The sequence below is a fragment of the Mercenaria mercenaria genome, chromosome 12 (genome assembly GCF_021730395.1).
Source record: "Mercenaria mercenaria strain notata chromosome 12, MADL_Memer_1, whole genome shotgun sequence".
Taxonomy (NCBI): Eukaryota; Metazoa; Mollusca; class Bivalvia; order Venerida; family Veneridae; genus Mercenaria; species Mercenaria mercenaria.
In genome coordinates, this window is record NC_069372.1 from 63385307 (window position 1) to 63409480 (window position 24174).

The 24174-nt window shown below is 33.3% G+C and overlaps 1 protein-coding gene across 1 annotated transcript; it reads left to right on the forward strand.

Annotated features, from left to right (window-relative positions):
- The first annotated feature begins 930 nt into the window (after positions 1–930).
- Positions 931–15201, forward strand: LOC123534177 (arylsulfatase J-like). Its single transcript, XM_045316286.2, has 9 exons — positions 931–1199; positions 5690–6050; positions 6717–6900; positions 10013–10191; positions 10443–10560; positions 11872–11967; positions 12196–12445; positions 13172–13323; positions 14568–15201. Coding segments are annotated over exons 1-9 (1590 nt in total). The 5' UTR covers positions 931–1197; the 3' UTR covers positions 14816–15201.
- Positions 15202–24174: the final 8973 nt, after the last annotated feature.

The following is a 24174-nucleotide window of genomic DNA, read 5'->3' on the forward strand; positions in this document are numbered from 1 at the left end:
CTTTACCCTTTGCAGATATATATACATTACATAGATAGATGAATTACTTATGATAACAATCTATTTTTTTAAGATATAAAATGAATTTCAAATATGCCAATTTTTGTGATTTTTACATAAATTTGACATTTGACCTTGAATATCAAGTTTGCCCATCGAGGAATTTCTTATCGCTGTCATTGTCTGACATATGTACATTTACTTACTATCAAAATGTTGCTGTAATTAAACAATGAAAAAGCTGGTAGACGTAAACTTTACCCTACCCGCTAATATTTTTACAAGTCAATTTTACCTCCCCTATTAAAAACATAAGTAAACAAAATAGAAATAGGCACGGCTTCGATACTAAAGAAACAGGTTTTCATGGAGGATATGAAATATTTTTCCAAAAAAGTATAAACTTCTTTTGGTCTCAATTGTTGCAATAAAAGTCTGTGAGCTCTCAGACCAATATCTGACATCAGTCTAAGATATATATGTATTTCCAGGAGGCAGACGCAAAATCGTAAACACAGAGAAATTGAACACAATATTTAATTGACTGCTATAATCTCAAGCCTAGTAAAATTCCCGTCTGATTAATTACTTAATATGCCAAAACATTGCACTGAGCAATCTGCATTAGTCATGCTTTGTCTTAGGATCTGTATCTTAATATTCTAATATTTTATTAATCATATCTGATGTCTGATCTTTTTTTAATGCTTACTAAATAGTTTATTTACAATGATATTTATGCTCATTTATGTTATGCATTAATATCTTAATTTGTCGTATATTTCAAGCTTTGTAAAACGCCATTGAATATGTTTTGCGTAAAAATAGGCGTTTAATCAAATAAAACAGTTTCAGTTTAGGATGATGTTTACAGGAGTAAACTGCCTTTCAACTTTTTCTATGTTTAATACATGTATTCATTTTGTGTATAAAATAGTTTAACTAGGATAGAATCTCGATTTGTTGAATTGATTGATATGCACGTGTTGCATTTCCGCTAGATATAGTCTTTTGTATTTTCGGGAAATGTAATTCCGATTGCTTGTATTAATATGAAATGGTCACAATCAATCATTGTATATGGACTTAGAAAGTTGTTCCTCTAAAAATGTGTGGACAGAAGATGCAGCTGACGATTAAACAATACTTCAAAAAACGGCTTTAATATATATGAAACTGGATTTTTGAAAGCAAAATATGTGAGTATAATTTCTATTTATAACCTTTAACCGTATTATAAAATAGCAATATTGAATAAGAGTAAGGTTTTCTTTACATTATTTCATCTTGATAAATATGCAGTTTCTTGTTTGCTTCCTTTGTGAACACTTTACATGTAACACTGAATAGTTACTTCGTTCATGGTGTAAACAGTCGTACACAAAACATGTGAGTAAGGTGTCTTTTTGAACATTCGTATTTGAAGAAATTTTAAATTCATGTTTACCTCATACACAGAAATTGTTGTCTAATTATCAATCGAACATGTTTTACCCAGTATATATCATATTTTGAATATTTCTGTAAGGAAACAGTCAAAATATAGTGCGTGTTACAACAGATTTCATCATTATTATACTGAATGTCTACGTTTATACAACAACATGTAGAGTGTATTTGTTTGTTTTGGTGTAAGATCGAAATCTCTTCATCATGAGTACAGCATATGTAGTATTGTCTCATTGTATACTCAAGGGCAGAAATTAATGTAAAAGATAATAGGTAAGGGTAGATTTCTTGGAAGCACAGGGCACCAAAAACACAGCCCCAGAGCCACGCATTTACATAGTAGGCCCACAACAAAAAGAAGCTGTAATGGAAAAATATTTCAGACGGGTTGCTTCAAACCTCCAACAAGTACATATTAATTTAAGCTAAATATCGATAAAGGGGAAGGAAATGGTAAGGGGCGAAATGGGGTCGGGGGTGGGGGGAGGAATCCGAAGGGGAAAGTTGAACAAGGACGAATATACAAGGGAATGCCATGTTCTTTAAACAGTCGCTCTACAACGTAAACCCAAATAGCGCAGACACTCATGTACCAAAGATAAACACACAACAACGATCAACTGAATAACAGAAAAACGAACAAGCAACACATAAGAAAACAGTAGGGCACCGTTATAGACTCACAAGCATACAAACACACCCACACAAGTAGGAAAAAACAATCAAGTACCGTCTTGGGATTCGGCTGCCAAAAAAAAGGGGATCCAGGAAAACGTACTAAAAGTAAAGAGGGAGGGGATGCAAAAAGTAGCGTAAATGCTAGGGGTAGGAGAGGGGCGGAGGAAAAACGCTTACAACAAACAAGAAAATATACGCAACACACAATTCAAGACATACAAAACGACCTGTTGAAAATAGGGGCACCGCCTTGGAACGGTCAGTAACCTAAATAAAGGAAACTGGGGGTTTAAACGCGTTTAGGGCATGCCAACCTCGCACTTACCCTATTTTCAACAAGTTAAACAACACAATGTAAATAAAATCCTCTAACATTAGTGTAAAAGTAACAGATAAATAAAGCAAAATTTAAAATTAAGGTAAATTTAAGGTACAATTACACCAATGTACTCAACAATTTGTCTGAAGTCAGAGCAACAAGAGCCTAACTTTTAAGGGCACGACTAAGAAAACTTTAAGACAAAAATCAACTCCCTTCGTCCGTTGTATGTAGGATTTAGGAGAAAAGCATCATGGAGTCCTCCAATTTATTAGTCATCGCACCATCAAATAGGAAAGCGTAGCAATTAACTGGAGAGGAGTCAATCACTAAACATGCACTGTGCTTCACGATTTTCGCATCGTATCCTCTTTTGATAAACTTTTTAACCAATTTTACAAAAAAATGATTAAAATAAGGGGTATGTTTAATTTTCCGAATTTTATAAACTACATCTTGTCACAATGTTATCCGTTTTGTTCATGTAACCAGTAAAAATATTTTTACACAATTACATTATCGTATAATTGTGTATCAATGTTTTTCTTTTTCAAAAAGTATAACATTTATCGTCTTTTCGTGTTGCCACCAACAAGCCAACACGATATCAGCCACCATATATTTTACAGTTGTGGAGAAACATAAATGTCATGAGTATATTTTTGGTTCTATGGGGTTCTGAAGTCTATTCTATGCTCTTTATAATACTATGTTCTATGTGTACTAGGTTGCGTGAGGGAACGGTGTGGATTGGGTAGTGGTGAGGAAATGAAAGGTCTTATGAACAGACTGCTATATAAATTTCCTTAGTTACGTTTTATATTTCAAAACGATCTTTAAATAGATTTACTTTAAATGCCACTTTTGCAAAAAGCAAGTTTTATAACGTACGAAAGACCGGTAGTGACTTCACACTTAAAACTTCACACTTCATATTTCATACTGCACACTTCAAACTTCACACTTTACACTTCATACTTCACACTTAAAACTTCAGACTTCACACTTCATACTTCACACTTCAAACTTCAGACTTAACACTTCATACTTCTCACTTCAAACTTCATTCTTCAGACTTCAGACTTCACTGCACGCTTCGCACTTCATAGATTAAACATCACGTGACTTCACGTGATCTGCTTATTGTGTATTGGCATAGATGTGTATGCTATTTCTTATTTGAGTTTTATTTTTTTAAGTATTATTGATTGTGTACATTTTGAATGTTCTAGGAAAATAAACGACTTTTCGAGTTTAGATTATATCACTTGTTGATCTTCGAAAAATAAGGGGAAATTCACTGTCTGTCGTCCGTCCGTTCAAAATCTTCCTTAGAAAAACTATTGTGATAATTTTTTAAACAATCTCACGGGAATGATACATGGGTCACGCACATACAAATTGCTAAAACAATTTCATTCAATGCAGAAATATGGTTGCCATAGTAAACGAAAGGAAAAATATGTTTAAAAATCTTCATGTGTAAGACAGAAAGGCATAGAAATTAGATATATGGTGTGTTGCATTACCTAGCGGTCTTCTTGTATTAAAGGTATTCCAATTATGCCACTGGATTCAAAATTATCCCATCCGAGGGACAATACATTTAAACGGACTTATAAAGGAAAACCTTTTTAATATCTTCTTCTCTTACAGTATATTATACTCTACGATATTCATTCAAATTACGCCTCTGGAGTCAAAAGTAACTCAGCCAACATCATTATTCTACTTCATTATGCCCAATCTCGGTAATTCCAGGTTAGTTTGAAAATAGAAAAAAACGCCCGAAAAAGACTTCACACTCCACACTTCAAACTTCACATTTCAAACTTCAGACTTCACACTTCAAAATTCAGACTTCACACTTCAGACATCACACATCACACTTCAAACTTCATACTTTCTACTTCACACTTTAAACTTCAAACTTCACACTTCAAACTTCAGACTTCACATTTCACACTTTAAATTTCACACTTCAGACTTTCCTATTATTTGTATGTGTATTAAGCATTATATATATGAAGTGTGAAGTGTGAAGTTTGAACTGTGAAGTATGAAGTGCGAAGTCACCACCGGTCTTTCGTAACATTCCGATATAACTTCTTTGTTGCTAAAAAGGTTGACCTTTAAATATTCGAATTAATCAGTAAGGTCACATGTTGTTTTCTGAATCATACTTTGAAATGGCGACTACTATTTAAGCTATATTGATTTTCGCTTAGTTGTCTGTGCGTATTCAGAAATCATTAAGCTACCATCAACCTTAAAAAAACAACGGAGAAAGCGTCATTATATTTTACTAATCGGACTAATATTTAAGGAAATAATAATAATAATATAGATTAAGTAGTTGTGCACCTTTTGGATCAATATTTCTCTACATTAAAAACCTAATTTTTCAGAACTTCAGAATATACTAAGCCAATTCGGTAAATAAAAAAAGGTAGCTTGCTTTGTTGAGTACTGATCTGAAAAGTTTGAATCTCACGGGAGAGAAAATAAGAAATAATTGATGGCTTTTTCGCAAACACAAATTTTGCTACAAAATAGATTTAACTGAAATTTTTCACAGTGGTAAATACACATATGCTCTATATTATAATGAAATAAGATGTATTAATGTTTGTGTCTGAGATATTTTCCCATGATGGATGAGATCCACGCATTTAAAGCTGACTTTAGGACCTCATTTAAAAATCATTTGACATTGTAATTATTTTTACATCATATTTTAAGACAGACAGTAACTTTGTCGTTTTGGTATCTTTACCCAATTGTTGCAATTTAATTCATGAAATGATTTTCCTTCACGCATTAGGAGTGCAAGCCTTATTTTACGTTGTCAGTATCAGGATAAATATTGTAACGCTATTCCATACATTTTAAGGATACATGTGAACAGCGATTGTAAGAGTATTGTACGACACAAATCTACCAACAGAAAGCAGCTGGTTTCTTAATACAAAGAAATCTATACTCATATTTTATAACGGCACTCAATAAGAAACAAATTGCTTGTCATCAAGGGAAGAATGTGTGTGTGTGTGTGTGTGAGAGAGAGAGAGAGAGAGAGAGAGAGAGAGAGAGAGAGATTTCTATAACTCGTAATTTTTAATCATACATTGTTCTCGTATTCACATATTTGAATAGATTCTAATAGTTTTCTTTCATTAGTTGTCGAGAATAATGGGCTATCGTGTACTAACTGATATATTGTTGTTTTTTTCTTCTTTCAAGGACCGACAAAATAAAACGTTTCTTCATAACGATATCGATAATAGAGTTGATAATATTGATATTGACTTTACTATACAATGGCTCAACGAATACAAACTTACATGTTGGCAGGCGATATTACATAACACACATGATGCGAGACCAGCTCCTCACAAAGGAGCAGCCTGCTTTAACGACAAAACCGCACATTTTACTAATCGTTGCCGATGACCTTGGCTTTTATGATGTCGGCTATCATGGGTCCCGTATAAAGACACCAAACATTGATAGACTTGCATTGTCTGGTGTGAGACTTGAGAACTACTATGTTCAACCTATTTGTACACCGACAAGAGGACAGCTGCTGACTGGACGGTATCAGGTAAAGAATTTCTGTTTATATGAAATATACATTTGTGGTATATACTGGTACTGTTTCCATTTATTGTCAAACTTCAAAACTCTGCAATGAAATCAGTATGTAACTTGTTGTTCTTACAGTCTTTAAGTGTGTGTGCATTTAAGTTTATTTACAGGTACCACCTGCTATCTATACGGGTGATTTCTCAAAAAAAAATGTTTATAATGTAGAAGACGCCACGATTCAAGACGCTTCCCTTATTCTTTATCATGCAAGGTGTAAAGTATCCATATATGACACTCTGATCAGGAAATTCAGAAATTTTAGTGTGAGGAAAAATGGCTCAATCTCACGTCATCTGATGTTGTCCGTCGTTTACCCACTGCATCACTGTATCCACTCTTGCACGTTTCAGGTTGTCATCGAATATGTACAGTTTTGAATGGAAATCTGATACGTAAATGGCAATTCTAGCCAGAAAATTTATTATCATAATGGTACATGTGCATGGCGATAATGTATGTGAATAAAAACTAAAAGAAGATCCTTTAAAATCATAGATCATATCTGAAAAATATGTAGCATTTACGAATTCATAGACGAAAATTATCTTATTGTTATATTTAATAATATATATAATGATAATTACGCTAACAACATTAACTATAATAATGAGAATGTTCAAAGATTCACACAGGACTTCAGTGGTTGTTGTGGCCTACAATTCCTTTTGGTTTGACTCTGGACAACCCTACAATCGCCGATAAGTTAAAGGAGATTGGCTATGCTACACATATGGTAGGAAAGTGGCACCTGGGGTTCTACAAAAAGGAGTATTTACCAACATATAGAGGCTTCGACAGTTTCTTTGGTGGGTTCATAAAATTTAGATCAGATACGAAATATCCTGAAAAACAAAATAATTTGTTTAATAATGTCACAAGACATGGTGTAACTCAAGTTGTAATTCATGTAATTTTATAAACGGCAGTACTGGGTAGGCAAAGGTATGTGTAATTTGTCACGTATGCTAAAAGGAAATCCCTATGGAGTTTGAATAAGGTAGAATCAATAAAATGATAAAATCTGTTTTAAACTTTAAAAAAAAAATGTTATCGTCATCATTATTATCCCAAAATTGAGTTTATAGAACAACTTTAAAAATGGTTAATTAGCTGAATTCAGCGACAATGGTCGTAGCAATATTTTTGTTGTTGTTGTTTCCATTTTTTTTTGTTGCTGTTGCTTTAGGACCTGTACTTTTCTAAATATTCATAAATGACTTACAATTAAAAAGGATTAATTTGATTTGAACAATTGTGATACTGGCATGTTTTCTAATGGCACGACGATACACACCCATAAGAAAGACAAGACATTTCTCGAAAGAAATCTACAGAGTAATGTGCATATGAATTCAAACAATGGTGTGGTTAAAGCAATATGATAGCTATTGTAGGAAAAATATTCTGTCATGACTGAATTATTAAGGTACTATACAACAAGCCGCAAAATCACAAAAATATAATATCCCATATGATGATAAAATACTATTACTTACAGAAATGAATGTCGTGAAATTGGTCCTTTTCGCGCTTTATATACGTTTCGGTTAATTAATCAGGTACTCTTCAACTGAATTGTTTACAACTAGAGTTGCAAAACATTCACGGTCTTTACCAGTTTATATACAGAAAATGTAAATTGTTTAATGTTCGAATGTGATCAGAAATTAGAAATCTCACCTCGATGTATATGATAAGGTCCAGATGTAAGTATATACAGGTAAAATAGTATTTGAAAATATTTATATAAGGCGGTCTATGTAAAAGTCAGAAGTAATTCCGTATGCAAGTGACGTCATACGGCCATATAATTATACACTGAACATCCAGTTTGGGCAGATCGTCGACAGAATTCGAAGAGTTCAGATCGAGAAAAATGATAATAAGCCATGATTATTACTGGGACTTTGGTAATAAATAATTTAGGTGATGCACCCTCATATTTGCAGCTGCTTCGGCTCATCCTCGCTGGGACCTCTTGATAGCTATATTATTATATTGGTCCGGGTCGCAGTATAAGCAGATGGTTTAAGGTTATAGTGCTGAACTTTGGCAGTGTTTAAAGACAAGGTTTAATACACAGGCTTTGGGAGAAAATTGTTCGGCTTCAAGTCCAAGACAGCAGTTAAAAGTGTTTGAGACCTCTGGTTTGGAATAGAGTTAAGGTTTGGACCTAGATGGGTTGTGGAAAGGTCAGTGCCTTATCCTTGCAGCGTATGCTCATACTTGAAGGGATTTCCAATCCATATACTCATTCTAGGTCGATTGGTTGGAGACAAGGTGTTGAATTGTACGGTTTGAAACAGCTGGTTAAAGGTCAGAAATTTAGGTAGTTTGATAACAGTAAGTGAACAAAAAGGACCACATATTGAATTGATTATCTGCTTGATTTCAGCTGATTAATGTTTCAAACAATCATTTACAAATCATTGGTTAAACTAATCAGAAGAAAGGCAGCTTAAGGAAAATTCATTATACAAGTTCTATACTAATCAAAAGCAGATATCTTGAGAACAATTATATATATACATTTTATAAAGTAACGCTCGGTACACCTGACATTAGAAACTAAGAATCTATAAGGAATGACTTGAGATAAGCAGATTCACCATCCATCCTCTGTTTGAATATGGTTATATCATATGGGGCGGGGCATCTGCCTTCAACAAACACCGAATGTCTAATCATGAAAGGCGTGCAACTAGTATATTTCTTAATACCCTCACATATTCTTGGAATTGGAGTGTTAAACAGTCACTAAACCACTAAACAAGTGCCCAATTACTAGCATATCAATCACATAATGATACGACCACTCATTTCATAAATACATTTATCGCAAACGTTTCAATTCTAACAACAGGGATCAAAGATCAATATAAAAAGGACAGCAATTTTATCTCCCTTGGTGAACCTAAGATGTGGAATGAACACTTAAGAAATCGGAAATTGTGATGCTTAAAGTTAACTAATAAAAATATTAAACTTTATATTGATGCTTAAAGTTAATCAATAACATATTAAACTTTATATTTTAAATGATTCTACGTACAGTTAATATCTTTTTCACACAGATCTAAGCACTGATTTCCCGCAAGGAGTAAGGTAACCTCAAAGGAAGGAAGTTGTTATATGCAGATAAAGTAAAATAATATGAAAATATCGTATTGTAATATCTTTTTTTCATACAATGTATTGTACACACAGCAAATGTGCATTATACATGTGCAAATAAAATAAGTTATAATTGTATCTAATTCTTGGCTAGAAACATTTCTAACGTGAAATTGGACTCCAGGAATCCACTGACGCAGCTGGCGAAACGTACCGCTAACGAAGCATTATGAACGGTACCCTGCCTTAAAATGAAATTTACATGTGCATAGCAATAATTATGGTAAATATAATTTGAAAATGAAATGAATATAATTACATATCAAACCTTTTCTCTGAAAAAATCGTCTGGATATTGAACCTGAATCAACGATATGACAAACTACCACGCAACCACTACAACATCCTAGGTAATTATAACCAAGAGAGGGTTTTTCCTTAATAAGGCAAAGCAAATCATTTTGGCAAAGAAGAACATTAAGTGAACTCTCAAAAGTCAAAAACAAACTAAAAAACGTTTATTTATTTATATACAATTATGTTATTGACTTTGATATGTTTATTACATGTATTATATACAGTTATACATGAATCAATTAATTCGATGATTTTAATTAAGCCCGAAATTATTCATCTTTGCGAGGAGTTCACAAGAAACACTTTCTCGTTCAGTACTTAAAATGGAAGTTCTTTAAAATAACAATCGCTGATTTCTGTAGATTTTACATCATGTTTTATTGCACTGCATGGTAGCCTTTTCTAGTAGTGTGCAACTACTGTCTACACATTGTACGTATTTTCTAGGGTTCTTGAACGGACATTCCGACTACTACAACCATAGTGTAGAATATAAAGACATGAACGGGTACGACTTGTTTGAGAATGATCATCCTGCAAATATAAGCAAGTACACCGGCTCATACTCAACTACCCTATTTACGGAGAAAGTGAGGGACACTATACAAAATCACAATACCGAGAAGGTTCGAATAGATATAAGCATTAAACTTTGATGTACGCATTATTCACTTCTCATATTTTGTAGAATGTTTAACTTGTTTATTGAATCTGAGCATGTAATTAGCGAAATGTATAATTGATATCAATCTAGCAGATACTATTACATGCAATTTGATAATGACTTATTTCTCGTATATCATCACTTACTAAAATTTACAAAATACATTTTGGAAATATCTTATTCACCAAGTAATTTGTTCATGATTCTCTACAGCCACTTTTCATCTACCTGTCATACCAAGCAGTACATTCACCCCTGCAAGTTCCTAAACGATACGTGGATCTTAACAAAAATATAAATAAAAGAATGAAAATAAGAAGGCAATATGCAGGTAAAATAAACTGTTTTGTTCGGACACAAAAGTTTCCATTAAATTTTCGAATGTCTTTGTACCTGTAATTGTAGATTTCTCAACTTGTAATTCCTGTAATACTTACTGTACCTTTGTTCAAATGCGTCCAAACACATACTCAATTCATGATGACACTGTTGCTAGTTACAGTTTGGAATATCGTTATGAAAAATACCGTTGTGTATTTCTTTTTCATTACAAATTGTATGGTTTAATGTTGCCTTTAATAAATGGCTGAAATTATCCAAACAAACTTCACTAAAATGGTTTATATTGCCTTCGTTGACAATGTTCTGATTACATCATAACGATGTCTTGTTCCATCTATTCAAAATGGCGTCTATGTATATTATACAGTTATTTTTAAATATGTTGAGGTCAATATGTGTAAAAATGATATTGACCGAGTACGCAGACACAAGTCTATAATTGTTATATTATATGCCCTTATCAAATGCACTCATTTGACTGGCCCATATTTCATTCAATTAGGAAAAAGTGATATCACAAGAGTCATTATCACTTTCGCAGGTCAATATCGCTTTTTGCGCACCCGCGCGTGCTCTTTTTTCGACCAATCAAATACAATAACGATATGTAATTAAATATGTGAGATATTAAAAGGGATGACAGTCAATCTACAATTATAGAAGATTTTATAAAATATGTTCAAAATTAAGGATCAGAGAAGAAGAACTTAATTTTTTTACTCTAAAAAGCATCAAAGCATAAAACAAAATGACAGATAACCAGTTCGATTAATTCATTAATTAATTAATAGTACAAGAGAATTTCGACAAAAATCTCTCTCGCAGAAAGCATGTTGTATAGTTAAAACAAACAACATAGAGACACTTTCTATAATTAGGTAGAGAAACAGCATTTTTACAGTGGCAGTGACACTAATGAAATACAATATACATGCCTCCATTGTTCAAAATTTTCTCATATTTTTTCTAAACCTGATTCGATACCAAAAAAAAGTTCTTTCAGCTTTGCCGTTGGTTTGAAGGAAGATGAATTGTTATCTGTTGTTTCTATCCCTTAAGCTGACTAATAATCATATTTTGTCTGCTGATCACTTATGAAAAATGAGTATATTTTATTGTTTCACTTACCTTTATAGATATATTTATCAGATTTAATATTCATTTTTAAGCTGATACTTATTGTTAAAGATATTTTTAAAACAGGTGTTTAGAAATAATTCTAGCCTCATAAAGCTATGAAATATATAACAGACGAACTTGATATATCTTGCAAGCTAATGATGAGTATTGTCTAAACAAGGAATGGTAACATGTATGGATGAATCAGTAGGAAACGTTGTGGACGCTATGAAAGAACGCGGGTTATGGGACAACACATTACTGATCTTCACAACAGGTGTGTCCTAAAATTGTTTAGTTCACATTTAGTTTATTTGCAACATAGTTTGCTAAAAGTATTCTAATTAACATAAATATACTTTAGGCTTTTCTAAAGAAATTGACGAATAATTATAAAGCTGCGTTAAAAGATTTGATTATATACCTGATAGTTTCGTCCAATAGAATATTAATACTCGTTTCAAATCAGTTTTCTAAAATGTCTATACACATGTTTCCGTGACAGACAATGGAGGGGACATTGAACGTGGCGCCAGTAACTGGCCACTGAAGGGTGAAAAAGGCTGCTTATACGAAGGAGGAATACGTGCTGTTGGATTCGTAAACAGTCCTCTTTTAGGCGAACAGGTCGCTGGTTCCGTCTCAAATGAACTCATGCATGTAACTGATTGGTTCCCAACGCTTCTAAACCTTGCCGGGGGGAACGTTAGCGGTAGCAACCCTTTAGACGGATTTGATCAATGGAAAACAATTAAGTAAATGTTTATTATTGATAAACACATGACAATTCTTAGTTACTGATAATATTGAAATATAAAAAAAAAACTAATGAAAATAGACCAGAACACCATGAATCACACTGAAGAATACAAAAATATATTTTACTAGTATCCATATTGTAGTGCCATGCTCAAAATCATGCTAACCGATGTCTTTTCCATTGGACTACTTAAATTACAAAAACAGTGAGCCAGTCTGCTGTTCCTGCAATAGCTTACTTGTTTTAATAGAACCATCCTTGTGACAAAGGAAAATGATTGTACATGACTTTTAACACTATATATAGCCTTGTAATATGGCAAAGGTCATATCGAAGATAAAAATGTGTAAATTTCTATATTGTACTAGATAATTTCAATATTCAAAATATAGTTCAAAATATTTTTGTGTTAACAGAAATGCTATAAGAGTTTAAGAAAATTAGATGTCAGACTACACTAAAGTCATTATAATGTCAGTATGACTGTTACTACTAATCATCCCATGTACGTTTTTTTTTTAACTACGGCACAAAACAACATTAAGTCTAGTATGACCCATCAATTAAAAAGCAATGGACGACCACTTCCTACTTAGAAGTTATATATCAAATAGTTTTGATGGAGCGCTAAAATAAATTGAAATAAAAACGAACGTTTTAATATTACATGTTTTGTAATAATATGTTATGGTCTACTTTAGCAAGCATTTTAATTCTACAGGTACGGTTTACAGAGCCCTAGGAAAGAAATACTTCATGACATCAATCCAAGAGTTACTGCCCCTGGAAAACCACTTTATAATGATACATTCAATACAACAACGCGAGCATCACTGAGAATGGGAGACTGGAAAATTATAACCGGATATTCAGGTATACAGTAACTTAAAACCTGAATTTTAAGCAGATGGTGGAAATGATCCCATTGAAATATCTACTGTTATATTAGCATTTGTGTTTGTTGATGTATGCAATAATCCTTCTTACAAAGTTTAAGTTCCTCCTATCAAGTGAAAACGCCTTCGCACGCCGGAAAATTTCGTATTTACCTGTCCTCGCGGATTTTGTCGTTTTCATTGCAACACCGGATTCCATCCACATCCATTGGTTGAAAAAATGACGTTAGAGCTGCCTTGTCTTTTTGGAATATCATCGGCAAATTCTGAATAGTTTAAAGAAACATTTAAATCGAAAGTTTTGGGTTATTTGGTAACTACAAATTTCAAGTATGAGAAATTACGGTCAAACCATGGCGAATAATCAAAGCGGCTTTATGTCCAGCCGGAGAGTTTCTGTGCAAAAATGCATATTTTTTATCTTTATCTTCTATTTTATTAGTAACCATTTTTCCTTTGTACTGTTTAATTACATTACATCATATATAACAGAATGAAACTAATACAAGATTGGGCAACGATGCGGTTTTTTTTGTCAGAGATATTTCTATTTTTCTCCATGTTCAACTATCAGCCTTTTTTGTTTTTGTAGTTGTTTGGTTCAGAAAATTCATCATCAACACACAAAACAAATAGGACGTTAAAACATGGACATGAATTCAACCTAACATCTGCTTCACTTATTGGTTGCATTTTCCTTATTCTTTTATGTGTTACTTGTTAACAGGCATTACCTATTCATCACCTTAGCCACCGACAGTTACGCTTTTTTTTATTTAAACATCAGTTTGTTTCGATTGACAAAAAATGTCAGGTTCATTCCGAAAATCATTTATCAATAACCGCAAAGGTTGCACAGTAACAACTTTCGAAAACGCCATTAAATGCAAGAGATCGCGAAATTTAGCCACTGGGCCATCCGCTAAACATGGTTTGATTATGGTTAAACAATACATTTGCAGTGCATTACGTTTCTGGAACTTGAAAGTTCCGATGCATACTTCAAATAAAGTTTGGGCTTGTTCGTCTTTAAACTGGCTATAGTAACGACGAAGATTTTATCCTATTAACTAACATTAACTAACAAAAATGAAGAACTGTTATATTTTTCATGTTGAAATTTTTGACAGGTGAAAATCATATTTTCCAGTTGTTTGGATAATATAATTGCCAGCCCACCAATGACTGTCCATTTAGATATTGTATTTATTTTGACAATAGTTTCAGGACCAAGTGCACCAAGTGCATCAACGAAAACATCGACAGCTTTACACAAACCATTGCTATTTAACATAAACATAGATCCAAATGAGAAAATTGATATGTCAGAAAGGTTTCCAGATATCACTCGACATATGCTTAAAAGACTTGAATATTACCAGTCAGGCATGGTAAAGTGTCACTACCCATCAGGAGACCCGCTTGCAGATCCTTCTTTAAGAAATGGATTTTGGCAGCCATGGAAATAATGCACCACAGGCAAATTCGAGCGAGAAGGATAAAATGAAATTCTTTACAATAACTTATCGTTTGAATTAAACACTGGGACAAATGTTATGTGAAAATACATGTGTGACAGATAAAATTGTGTCTGTCTTATGGCAGAAAAAGGACATGTACAAGAATTTTAGGCCTGTTGCTGGCATAATAAGTCATTCTCGAAAGCATGTCTATTTAGATGTTATTTATAAATAACCAGTTTGACAAATATGAAACTCATCATCCATGTTGGTAGTTACCATCCCACCCGAAGAATCGCCTGAAACGAAAGTTATATATATTGGTGTATTCTGTATAAATTGTATAAGTGCCAACTTGGGTCGATACAAAAGAAATAAAATCACTCTAAATTTTACTTGTATCTTCAATTCTTCATGTATTGCCAACTTGCATCTTTTTTTCATTTAGATTGTTTTTAATTATGATGCTGCGTCAATGAAATATGACACCAATCCAATTACATCATTTCGACAAATGTATTATCATTTTCATCTCATATCATCCTCTACTAGTACAGACACAGAGCGACAGTGAGACAAAGCCCCCGCAACAGATAGAGAGAAATCATTTTTAGACACAGACTTGTCCGGCTAATTTAGCCTAGCTCTTTTCGAATAGATACTCTAGTTCTTTAAAGTGCCCCGTATATAGCACCGATAAACGCGAAGCCGTCCTTCCTGGGTAGTACCAATACAGGCCTCTAAGTTAGTTGGGAGACACTTAAGAGCATCTCAATTTCCAGTGCCTGGATCGGGATTCGAACTCCGAACCTCTGGATTGCCAGTCAAGTGTGTTACCACTAGACCATCGGCCCAGTATAATAATAGCTATATAAATCTATTTATTTAAGTCTCATCCACTTAAATTAATACAGTAGATAAAATCATTTATACATTAAGTAAGATAAAAATGTAAATGGGCATTTTATATAATAATTATAAGAGACTGTTAATGATGACAATATGACTATATCATATATAAATTACATTAATTAAAGGTTAGATTAACACTGCTAATCTATTACTAAAACTGCCATAAATAAACATTTTTATAGACGCTCACTTCGAAAAGTTGATCTGATATGAATAATAATAATATAAATAATGAGCATTATAAAAGTCTTATGACATCAAATATCAGCCCTGATCCAATTAGGGATGAAATGACTAGCAATGCTTACCTTAACTTACACAAAAGGATATAACAGCATTACAATTAGGAAAAGAATCCCTCAAACGCAAGACTAAAATATAACTTTTTATATTTACAGCATCTACTACATAAGAAGTAAAGATCATGAATGAACTTTGTTTTGCTAACTATAATATAATACGAGGGGCGTTCAATATGTAATGTTACTGCGTATGTAGTTCCGTAACCGCTTATAATTTTTAGATGCGGTTTTCGACACATTATAGAGCAATTTATTGACAATACAATGCTATATAAATTATATAAATCGGTAGATTCAAAATAAATATATAATCATTTGAGAGAGGTGTAGTCGGGTATACTGGACAATTTTATGCCCAAAAAAATATTAAGATTATAATATGCAATTCCTTGATTCTACTATTCAACAACTAGAACTATAGTTCAATTTTCAATTTAAACAGATAAAACAAATCATGATCTTCAAAAAAACATATTAAAACTAAAATAAAGAAGTTTATAACAGTTTTAAATTGAGTGTGTATATTTTAACTTAAAAATGATAAGGTGAGTACAATAAGCCTTTGCAATTTTGTCAGGCGCGATAATCATCGTTTAAAAAATTCTTGTATTTTAAGCTGATACTAGTATCTTAATTCTCGGTTGCGAAACTAGTTCTTACAACTTTGATTAATCGCTCTCAACACCCATTCCAGATGGAATCAACCTCGAGTTTAGATTTTTTAGTTGTGTTGTAAAATTAAAAATGCAATAAATAGTTTAAAACAAACGCAAAGTCTTCACAAATTGCTGTACCTCGTAGAAAAATGATAGAATTTTGTGATTTTACAAGTTATTCTATTTTTCTGAGACTCTGGATGCCCAGGACAAACCTAAATTATAATTATGGTCCAGTATACCGGAGTACACCCCACTAAAATGATTATATTTTTACTTTGAATCTGCCGATTTTTATAATTTATATAGCATTGTGTTCCCAATAAATTGCTCTATAACGTGCCGAAAACTGCATCTAAAAATAATCGGCGGTTATGGAACTACATACGGAGTAACATTACATATTGAACGCCCCTCGTATAAGAGTCGTGTTCTAGCTTCTTATATATAGTAGCTGTATTTTGCAGCAGTTTCTGACTAATTTGTGAAGTGATCACAAATCTTTGTTGCTTTTTCAAAAAGTTCACTTCTGATAATATCATAAGCTGGACAGTGTGGTATCACATGTACGGTATCTCATTATCTACGCTATTACTACAAACTGGACATATCCTGTCATTAACCGAAAGCCTTTTATAACGCCCAGTCTCCTGTCTGAGAGGCGCTACAAAACAACGATATTTGCTAATGCTGACCTGTGTTTATATGACGTTAAAACTTTAAAATATTGTTCGGTGTCATAAACAAATCTAACATTTTTATAGGTTCTTAATTTGTTAGAACCTAAACCACTTGTACAACTTCGTGTATGAAGAGACTCTATCCACTGATCTAAATGTTCATTCATAACATGCTTTTGAACTTTATCTAACAATGCTCTTTTATATAAAGTCACATTTTCAACACCAATATATTCTGTACATTGATATTTTCTGAAAATTCTACAAAATAAAAATTCCAAATTTCCAATTATTACAATTTCTGTCAGAGATTCTCTGACAATAATTCAAAACAAGCTTAACTGTTCTATCATCATTTATACGTTGGAAACACACTTTAGTTGCTTGGCAAATGTACAGTCCTAGCTCATGTCACCAGCAACAGCAGAGTTTGGCGTATACCTTACTATCCCCAGAAAGAAGCGCATAGCCCTGTTCTGGACTGCCTCGATACAGCAAAACCTTCTTGTAACCCATATTGAGGCAGCATATGTAATTATTGGCCAGAGCAGTGAGTCATATACCACAGTATAAATCTGGTAAGGCATCTACGGGACATTTATGAGTTAACATTTAGCAGTTAATACTAATGAGTTATGACTTAAGGTAATATGCGCCACCTAACGAAAGTCAACGGACCGTTATGAAATTTTGCCGACTCAAAATTGACGATATTTCCGATTGACTGGTATTTTTTTCATTTTTCTGTTATTCTCCATTTTGCTGCTGTAAATCTTCAAACATGACCACTAACGTCATTTTTTCAGCAGAGCGCAAAATGACGTACTTGACTAGTTTTTCGATTATCGTTTTTATATACAACTAAAATACGGCAAAAATTCTTTATTTTCAAGTTTATATTAAAATTATCTCTCCAGTGATATATAATATGTCATGTTTATTTCGACGTCACATCAGAGGCAAACGATTTATGAACGCAAAACACGCAGAAACTGACGTCGAGCTTTACCCAAAATTTCGCGTGAAGACGCCTATATTTCAGAAATTGTCAGATAGTTTTTTGAATAAATTTGAGCAAGCGTGCAAAATTTCAATCGCTATCGATTTCTTCAAAGAAAAATGGGGGTCACCGATTTAGATTTCGCTCTTTTTACCGTGGCGCTACACCTACCCCCAGTAAAAAAATAACAACGTTTTTATACATATTTCGTAAATTTTCATAAATTTTAATTCCGTTTCTGTTTCTGTTAGTGGATAATGCTATTAAATTCCAGTAATGATAAAAAGAAGATATGATTAAATGAAATTATTGAAATAAATGAATAATTTCAGGAAATTGCTCTACTATACATGACACAGAAACACAAAGAGTCCTTTTTATTGAAACAGGATATACGTATCGGTAAAGTGCATTTTAGCCGAAAGTTGTATTCACCTAGAATACGTTGATTTTTATTTGTAGTTGCAGCTTCAATTCTTAAGCAAACTTTGTTTAAATTTAATAAAATTAAAAACATTTGTCAAAACGCTAAAACCTTAGCAGAAAAGTGAAGCACATCAAATGTTAAAGTTCTAAGCAAAATGTGTGTAGTCAATCTTAAAGAGATTCTATTACCGGATATTTTGGTGTTCATCTTAGACTTCGTTGACTTTTAAATTTATGTTCACGCAGGTATGCTTCATGCCAGTACTGGATATTTCCATGTCAGTGTATTTTTATCTTACTTTGGTATTCTGTCGAACGCATGATAGGGACAAAAGGAACCGTTCTAGAAAATAATTCTGCACGTGACTTGTGTACACAAACCGTTATCTGGAGAGGAAACAGGTACAAGTTCGAACTATCCCGCCGGAAGTTCAGTTGGCCGGTTCGTGTGAGGTAAACAAGATAAAATGGTTTATAAGAAAACACAGAAGACGGTGCGGTCTTTAAATGCAGTTATTTCGATAAATGAGTGCAGTTTTTACATAGGTTCTATTAAAACAATAGATTATCGGGTCTAAAAGTGCAGTTTGGATATATAAAGACTGATTCTTTGTTCTTACACATTCTTTTTTATATTTTAATTGCTTTGTCATTCATGCTACTACAGTGACTGTCCAATATCTGTCACTTAAACGTCAAAACATAAATGAGCCGCGCCATGAGAAAACCAACATAGTGGCCTTGCGACCAGCAGGCGCATCCGCGCAGTCTGGTCAGGATCCATGCTGTTGGCTTTCAAAGCCTATTGCAATTAGAGAAACTGTTAGCGAACAGCATGAACCATGACCAGAATGCGTGGATGCGCAGGCTGGTCTGGGTCCATGCTGGTCACAAACGTACTTGGTTGGTTTTCTCATGGCTTGGCTCAAATGTTAAGATCGTCATCTAGATTGACTACACCGATGAAAGTTTGCGTCTGATATCAGGAGACGTAGGTTCAAACCATACAAATGCCACAATTTTAAATGTATTATTTTAAAGGCATTGAAAGCATGCGCACGGTAGATAGTTTAATTAACCAAATGTGGCCAGAAAATAAAATGGAGACTGTAGTATAAAATTAAATTATAAAATAGGGTAATATATAAAGCCGTGCTCACGTTTTGTGAGCATTTTATTCAATTTACTGCTTAATTTCCAGCAGATGTTTATAATTTTGTCGGGATATATAGCACATGTATGAACCTGCGTCTTCTGATATCAGGCGCATACTATCCTCGGTGTTGTTTGTAACATTTGTTTACCGGGATATATAAACAAAACAAGTATTTTGTTAAAGTACTAAACATTAATCAAAAGTACCACGAGCGAAACTTTGCAGTGTGAACGTCTTGGAGGTACATGTGATTCTTAACACCCTAAATAAACTTATGGGACAAATTCCTTTCTCTCCTCATTAGAGTACTGTATGTGTAATCTAAATTTCTGTAAACTGTTTCTATGTAAAGATGGAATCATTAACTGCGCACTCTTCGAAATACTATATAGAGTGCACAGGCACTTAGGCAAAATTGTCTGTAATAAAACATGTCTGTTTGTCATGTATAGAACATTTTCTAGAAAACATTCATCTGTTTGAAAAATTTAATAAACAAAAAAACGTCTTCATTTTATCATTATTGTGATATCATTTCATTATATCCAACAGCAGAAACTGATATTATTTCATTATATCCACCAACAGAAGAAGACACTGAATTTGAATTAATGGAAATTTACGAAATAAGTGTGAAAACGTCGTTATTTTTTACTGGGGGTAGGGGAAGCGCAACGGTAAATAGAGCGAAATCTAAATCGGTGACCCCCATTTTTCTTTTAAGGAATCGATAGCAATTGAAATTTTGTACTTCTGTTGAAATTTATTCAAAAAGCTATCTCACAGTTTTTAAGATATAGGCGTTTTTACGCGAAATTTTGGGTGAAACTCAACGTCAGTTTTTCGTATTATGCGTTCATAAATCGCTTGCCTCTGATGTGACGTTGAAATAAACATGACAAATTATATATCACTGGAGAGATAATTTTAATATAAACTTGAAAATAAAGATTTTTTGCCATTTTTTAGTTGTATATAAAAACGATAATCGAAATACCAATCAAGTACGTCATTTTGCGCTCTGCTGAAAAAATGACGTTAGTGGTCATGTTTGAAGATTTACAGCAGCAAAATGGAGAAAAACAGAAAAATGAAAAAAATACCAGTCAATCGGAAATATCGTCAATTTTGATTCGGCAAAATTTCATAACGGTCCGTTGACTTTCGTTAGGTGGCGCATATTACCTTAAAATTTAAACGTTTCGCGCCAGACGTCGACGTGCAACTAAGATGGACGATAGAAGGTGTGAGAGAGATACTTTTTATTCATGGTGTTTGTCTGTCCGTCTGTTCTGCTACTAATCACATTTAAAAATAGTTTGGAGATTCTCTGCCAAGACGGTATAAGCTTGATCTATTCGTAATGCCAGGAGAATCTAGTCAAAATATTTTGACGCTGTAAGTTGATTCTAACATATTTGTATCATTAGGCCATCTGGTTAGAGAAATTACCTCGATTTGACGATTGTTTTATTTTTGAAAAGTTTGCGAATTATTTGAAATACGCGTTAAAGTCGTCGACATGGCGAATGGCAAAGTCACGTACGAATCGGTCGATTTTCTTGGATGAAACTCAAGAACAGATACATATATCTGCATAAATGTATACAGACAACTGTAAAATTGACACCGGCTTGGTTCCATTGTTTTTCCGGCTGTACTTTACTTTCTGTTAATATCTAGGGTAAAACTTATTTAACAGCTGTTTATAATTGTACGTTTTGATTGGTGGGTGGAAAATTCCACAGGTTTTCGAATGGAATAGATAATAGTTTCTAAAGAGGTGTGCAGGTACTCTGAGCTGTACTGATAGACATTATAATCCGTTGCAAAACTCTTGTGGAAAAAGCTTGCGTCATAAACCTGAATCCCCTCGGTAGTGAAACTGCTGTACGCCTGCCAATTCTGCAACTCTGACACGGAGTGTTCTCCGTAAACAATTTACCGTCAACTTATCCCCTTTTGTATTTAAAACTATGAATCGTTTTTATTTTATATCTATATCTTCATAGTAATCGAGTATGTATATTTAATCAGTTAAAAACGTACCAGTCTTACTTTTTATCATAAAACTTTAAACATGATCTTGGTTGCAGGTGTGAATCTCCCTGTGCAAACCCCTCAACTGTTATGATATATATGTCACAAATTGACATACGGGCCTTATTTTATCTGTAGTGTAAATGCAGGTATTGCATCATCTTTTTGTAAATTTTTGAGTTATTGAGGTAAATGTCAGATTTCACGCATAAAATACCTCTCATGTTTTTCTGTATTTCATAACATAAATTTCCATGTAAATTTCATTAAATTCTGTTCAGTAATAAGAAAGTTGATATTTTATAAACTTCAGTAATTTATGTTTTTATCCCCAAAACCTCTATAACGGGCCTTAAATTGTCAATTTAAATCCGCGCCAAAGTAGTTAGATTCCCCGGCTATATCGTGAATCCCGTGGAAATGACAATAGTCATAGCTCACGGCTTAGCCGTGAATCCTATGAAATTTAGTATTTGGCGGGACATTATCCTTTAAATAGACTGGACTAGATATGCATTGCGCACACCACCTTCCGACATTATAGACGAATCTATGTCTGAATTATTTTCTTGCTAGAAATTTATGCTCGATCGAGGTAAGAAATTTTACTTGTTAGATTTTTGTATGATTTTTGCATAACGATTTTTATTTGGTAAATTTTTGTGCATTCTACAGAATTCTGTAACATTTACTTTTCGGCATGTGATTTTGGCTAGTTTCGGTATGTCAGAATAATTTCTTAAATTTTTCAGACTTTTGTAAATTATTTCGAAAGAGGAATCTAAAATGTTTCGTTTAGATAAGATGTTAGATTTATACTGAAATTTGTATCGTGATAATTGTAAAGCACTGTTTCAAAAACTTATGTCAAACATTTTGTTAATTATGGAACGCCATTACTGCACTGTATTGTTATGTATAAATCTATATGGCAAGTCTAGTACCATGTATGTAATATATTAGTGTAATATGAAATTGTGTGCCAGTCTATAGCACATCTAATTAATGTCCGTTGTAGTGTATGGCATTAGATATTATATGGATGCCAACTATGATATAACGTTTGATTTATATTGAATTTTGCTAATTTGTAGTTGTAAATAATAGCTGCAGTTTATCATGTCCGTATCTATAATGTTTCATCATATACTTTTCATATCTTTTTCATACTTTAATTTTAGTCTTTTAAGTAAATAATTTTTGTAATAATGGAAGTAATTAGTGACGTATTTTAATCATGTGACGTCTGAACTTAGTAGCACATATATTTGTATAAGTAGCACGTATTATTTATGGGAGCCTACGGAGGTATGGTGTACCCAAAGGAGCAGTTATATGCCCTGACTTATTTGTTTTGCTATGGTGCTTACCATATGTTATATATTTTAGCTTTTTCCGCCACACGATTTTACCTGGTGATGCCATAACCCGGAAGTACAATGCCCGAGGTTTACTTGTCTTCACTCGCCTGGATGGGATATTCCCAGCGCAGAGCTTTCGTCCCATGGTTGTGCCGTAAACCGCAAAGACGATGATTTTTGTTATCCTCTGAAGTCAGCTCAGGGATGCAATCACCTACCACCATAGGGAGCCAATACGGAATCAACGTATTCACGGTTTAAAGGGACTGGATTATTTCAAGATACGTTTTGTTTGTGCTACTTAAAGTTCGCAATTAAATTAAAGAACTGTACCACGTCACGTTAGAATGGAACTATACGAACTTTGTATCTGGTGATACTGAACTTTTTTTTTTTTTCTTATAATCAGTTTTTTTTCTTCATATCATCTATTCATTGTAAATAATCATCTTATGTAAATAAATTTGTAAATATTGTAAAGGGTGTTGATTTGTTCTGATGGTTACTGTCGCCGGTACGGCCTTTCCTGTCACAATATATATCAAAGGTACTTCTGTACAACAACTGATACTTATCCAGTAACCATTTCGGAATGTTTTGTAAGTTTTATCAATTAACAAACAGGGAAACGTAATAAAATACATTTTTGTACAAGTTAAGCATAGCAAAGGTTCCTTTTTCTTGGGCAAATCTATATCAATATATAATGGTCATCTTGTAAAATTTCGGCTGCAACGTCTGTTTTAAACATTTGTCTCAGTGCATGGAACCACCCCGGGACTGGACGCAAGGACAAGACTAAATTAAATACCGAGTGGTTTGTGCACAAAAAGTA